This window comes from Silurus aristotelis (assembly GCF_946808225.1).
Source record: "Silurus aristotelis genome assembly, chromosome: 28".
NCBI lineage: Eukaryota > Metazoa > Chordata > Actinopteri > Siluriformes > Siluridae > Silurus > Silurus aristotelis.
The window spans coordinates 348,874-353,873 of NC_139601.1; the positions used below are offsets into that span (position 1 = coordinate 348,874).

Sequence of the window (5,000 nt, forward strand, 5' to 3'; positions counted from 1 at the left end):
AGATGTGTACACACGTGTAACTGGGGTACAGATGTATACACAGGTGTGTAACTGGGGTAAAGATGTTTATACAGGTAGGTAACCTTGGTATTGATGTGAGAACAGGTGTGTAAACAGGTGTAAATTTGGGAAGCTGATATGTAACACCTGGATGACACGTGTGTACAGAAGTGTAACTGTGTAACTTTGGCAGAACGGTTTGGCACGTCAGCCCAAAGACGTTTTGCGGGACATGCAGCAGGGCCTGAAAGACGTTGGAGCCAACGTGCGGGCCGGTATCAGTGGCTTCGGAGGAGGCGTAGTTGAAGGTGTGAGGGGCGGAGTCTCAGCACTTATACGCAACAAGTTCGGCAGTGCAGATAACATCACCCACCTAAAGGACACGTTAGTACCTGGCCATACAGAGGAAGCGCCCCCTCGTGCACTTAGTGGCAGTGCTACTCTGGTTTCCAGCCCCAAGTATGGAAGTGACGATGAATGCTCAAGTGGCACCTCCGGGTCTGGTGCGGGGAGCAACTCTGGAGGGGGTGGGGCCATCTGCATGGGCAGCCCACGACTGGATGGTCACCATCATCATCATCATCATCATCACCACCATCATCACACGGCTGCATCATGGGATGCTCTGCTCGAGGGATTACAGGAGATTAAAGCCAGTCAGGTGCAGTTGGAGGATGCAATGGAGGACATGAAGACACGACTCCAGAGTGACTACTCCTACATGACCCAATGCCTGCAGGAGGAGAGATACAGGTGTGTGTGTTCGATACGGGTAGGTGTGTGAGGGACAGGTGTGTATCCAGTTAATTAGGAAACAGTAGGATATACAGGTGTTTATGTGGGGTGTAGGTGTGCGTGTATATACAGTTGTATGCGAAGGTGTACATTTATAAATGTGTGTGTGTTTTTGAAGGGGTTAAATGTATATACGGTTGTGGACAGCTTTTAAAGGATATATACGTACAAGGTGTTATCAAAATGTTTCGAGAGTAGTTTTGTAACACTGTAACAAATGGCAGCAAAAGGCTGCACGCACAGTCACAAGCAGCACCAATTATCAGAAGTCAGTGTGGCAAAAGACACTATTCTGTGTACATCAGAAGCTGTGTTACTGGTGCTAATGTGACCACGTGCGTTACCACGCCTACAATTTCATTATGAATAGCAAGTTAGAACAAAGAGCAAACGTGAAATTTTGTGTGAAACTGGGCAAATCTGCCACAGATACCACCTTGTACAGGTGATTGTACGGGGATTAAAATCTATACTGGTGTGGCTGAAGGGGTACAGGTATATACAGGTCTGTGTGGAGTGGTTACTGTTATTGACAAGTGTGTTGGGGTAACAGCAGAGCCGGCGATAGCTATAGGCAGAGCAGACAATTGCCTAGGACCTTGGGCTTGGATGGGGGGGCCTCCATAACCCTAACAAACCTATACACTAGTTTACCAATTAAGATGGGCAACATAAGACAAGGCTCTTTGTCCATTGTATATAAATAACTGTCACTCTCCTGAAGTTAAACCAGTTAATATCAACCTTTAATGTGAGTCCCCACCATCTGAATGGATTTCGCTGGTGCTGAAACGAGTGCATCCCTCGGAGGTTGCTAAGCGAGAAGCCAAACAGGCACGCAAAGAAACCACAGCTTGTGATGCAGCTATGTGCTGTCATCTTGTATTTTCGATTCAATAGTATTACTAAGATAAACATAGCTTTATTATGCTGGGGGCCTCCAATATACATTTTGCCTAGTTCCTTAAAATGTCTAGAACCTGCCCTGGTAGTAGCTAAATATTAATGTGAATGAGGGGTTACAGCTATACACTTGGGGAAAAAATGCTTTAAATTAAATGATAGTTTATTTTTATCAAATTAAATGAAAAGTAAATGACAGAAGAGAAATCCAAATCAAATCACTATTTGGTGTGACACCGTTTGCTGCAAAACTTCTCTCTATGTGTCCTCTATGTACACGTGCAGTACAAGGTACAGTTTTTGAAGGAGCTCAGCAGGTAGGTTGTTCCAAAAATCTTGGTGAACTAACCACAGATCTTCTGTGGATGTTGGCTCCCCTAATCCTTCTGTCTATTCATGTAATCCCAGACAAAGATCAAAGCTCTTTGGGGACCAAAACTATCACTTCTAGGACTCCTTGTTCTTCCCTATGCTGAAGATAGTTCTTAATGGCATTGGCTGTATGTTTGAAGTTGTTGTCCTGCTGCAGAATAAATTTGGGGACAATCAGACGTCTCCCTGATGGGACTGCATAATGGAGAACAATCTACCTGTATTTCTCAGCATTGAGGACACCATCAATCCTGACCATATCTTCAACTCCATTTGCAGAGATGCAGCTCCAAATTTGCAGGAAACCTCCACCATGCTTCACTGATGCCTGCAGATACTCATGATTGTAAAGCTCTCCAGTCCTTCAGCAAACATCTTGCCTACATTCTACAGACAAATATTTCAGGTATGTTGTATCTGGGCCCCAGTTGTTTCTGCCAGTTCTTTGGTGGTGGCACTGCTTATGATGTTGAAGGGAAGTAAGCATGATGTACCTCATGTCTTTCATTCTCTGCATTAGGTTTTCTTGGCTGACCACTGCATCTACACTCCTCAACTTTGCTAGTTTGTTTGTGGTTTTTCAAAATAGTGTGAAATCTGTCGGCTTTCAAATCTGCGCCTGGGAAAGGTTTTGCTTCCACAGTCTGGAGTTTGGCTGTTCATCACCCAGTTTCAAGCTTCTACACATCTGTTTCTGTTTCACTTCATGACTGTGTTTCAACCTACATATGGACTTGATGATTATTAGCACCAGCGTGTTAGAATTGGTTTATCATACACCTAAATCTGATCCTACAAAATCCCAGACTTTGTGCAAGTGTACAACAAAGTGTGCAAAAAAAGAAGTGAAAGAAAAACCGTGTCGCACCAAACTGAACTGATTTGGATTTTTTTCTGTCCATTTACTTTACATTTTTTAATTGATAAAAAAATTAAATGAGTGTGTTAATGAGGGAATATTCAGTGTGTGTGTGTGTGTGTGTGTGTGTGTGTGTGTGTGTGTGTGTGTGTGTGTGTGTGTGTGAGAGCAGGTATGAGCGTTTGGAGGAGCAGCTAAATGACCTTAGTGAACTCCATCAAAATGAACTGAGCAACCTGAAACAGGAGCTGGCCAGTATGGAGGAGAAGGTGGCCTACCAGTCCTATGAGAGAGCTCGAGACATCCAGGTATACTTATGGCTACACACAAACACACACAAACACACACAAACACACAAAATAACTATAAGTATTTTTCAGGCTCTCAGTTTATTGGTCTATTTTTATTTCTTTAATTGTAAAATGTATACATTATTGTTAAATATTACTTTATTATCACATATTACTGAATATTTTATTTTAATAAAAATTTGTCCAAAAGTATGTGCACCCCTGACCACTGAACATTCCACCACATAAGCAGGGAATTAATATGGAGTTTGTGGCCATTTGCTGAGACACTGGGATTCAGTCAGTGTTCAAGTTCAAGGTGTTCAGTAGATCTGAGGAGATCAGGGCTCTGTGCATTGACACTCGAGTTCTTCCACACCAACCTCAACACCAACAAGCATGCCTTCATCGTCATGCTGGAGCACTGTTTGGAAATCTTAGTTCCAGTGGAATAAACCTGTAATCCTACAGCGTACTGAGAGGTTCTGTATAATTGTGTGCTTCAGGCTTTGTAGGAAAGACATTTCAATGTGAGGATCGGTGGTGCACATACTTTTGCTTGGATAGTGAATGTATAAGATAGAATTTGCATATTGTTATTATTTACATAATGATATCATACTTGTAATTTCTGGTAAAACATGGCTAATCATATTTGCGTTGTTGTCATGTGTGTGTATATGCATATTCAGGAGGCAGTGGAATCATGTCTGACACGTGTCAGTAAGCTGGAGTTACAGCAGCAACAGCAGCAGGTGGTGCAGTTGGAGGGTGTGGAGAACGCTAACGCCCGTGCTCTCCTCGGGAAGCTCATTAGCGTGCTGCTAGCTCTTATGGCTGTACTGCTCGTGTTTGTCTCCACCGCAGCCAACTTCATCACCCCGCTCATGAAGACCCGCGCACGCATCGCCTCCTCTGTTTCCTTCACTCTCTTCCTCTTCATGCTCTGGAAGCACTGGGACTGGCTCGAACTCTGCTTCCTGTCTGGCTGAAGTCACATGACTGCACAGTTCCACCCACTGGTTCTGTGTGTGTGAAGAACTGATAAAACTCCTCACATGAATACTGTTACCTCCACAGAGACAGTAAGTGGGACACGTCCCATTTAAACCAGATCTGTCAGTGTTCGGTCCATATCTGGAGTTCAGCACATTGTTGTGCACTAAAGCACTCCGGTTTAACTCATAATATTTAGACGCCATATTTCCCATACTATAAGACGCGTTTTCTCGCCTGCTATCGTTTTAGATTGAACATAATAATATGTTACTTGTGTGTTCACGGAGGGTGTGAGGGTCTAGCATGTGAAGGTTCAGGCTCACTACTCACTGTTAGCTTGGTGCTAACATAATACTAAAAACCTTCAGTAGCACAAATAGCATTACTGTAGCCAGAGACTGGACTGGACCTCCAGGAGGTCGCAAACCACACAGACATGCATTTCACATGTCCAAAACTGTGTGAACAGGATTGACCTGAAGAAAATCAGAAATGTTACAGCACTAGTTCTGCACTGAGATAAATGCCTGGACATCAAATTCGCTTCAGATCGCTGTGTAGAAGAGTGAGACCCAGCACTCACAACACACACTGCAGCATGACTGCATTTCTAAAACAGTTCTCAGGAGGAGAGTTTATTCAAGACACAATGTGATGGGACTTTATAGCGATAATAATCTTCTACTTAGAGTCTGTAGAGCTCGTGTACGTGCAGGAGTGACCATCATTATCACGCTAATGCAATATCCAGGTGTTTAGACGGATGCAGTGCTGGTTTACAA

The 5,000-nt window shown here is 43.5% G+C and overlaps 1 protein-coding gene across 1 annotated transcript in view; it reads left to right on the forward strand.

The window, feature by feature from the left end:
* Window positions 1-5,000, forward strand: part of tmcc2 (transmembrane and coiled-coil domain family 2) — an 8,839-nt gene that overhangs the window by 2,534 nt on the left and 1,305 nt on the right. Inside the window, exons 3-5 of the mRNA XM_083533748.1 lie at window positions 194-753; window positions 3,102-3,237; window positions 3,912-5,000. The exon at window positions 3,912-5,000 is cut by the window's right edge and continues 1,305 nt beyond it. Coding sequence (XP_083389874.1) covers window positions 194-753; window positions 3,102-3,237; window positions 3,912-4,211 — 996 coding nt within the window. The 3' untranslated portion in view covers window positions 4,212-5,000. The remainder of the gene's footprint in view (window positions 1-193; window positions 754-3,101; window positions 3,238-3,911) is intronic.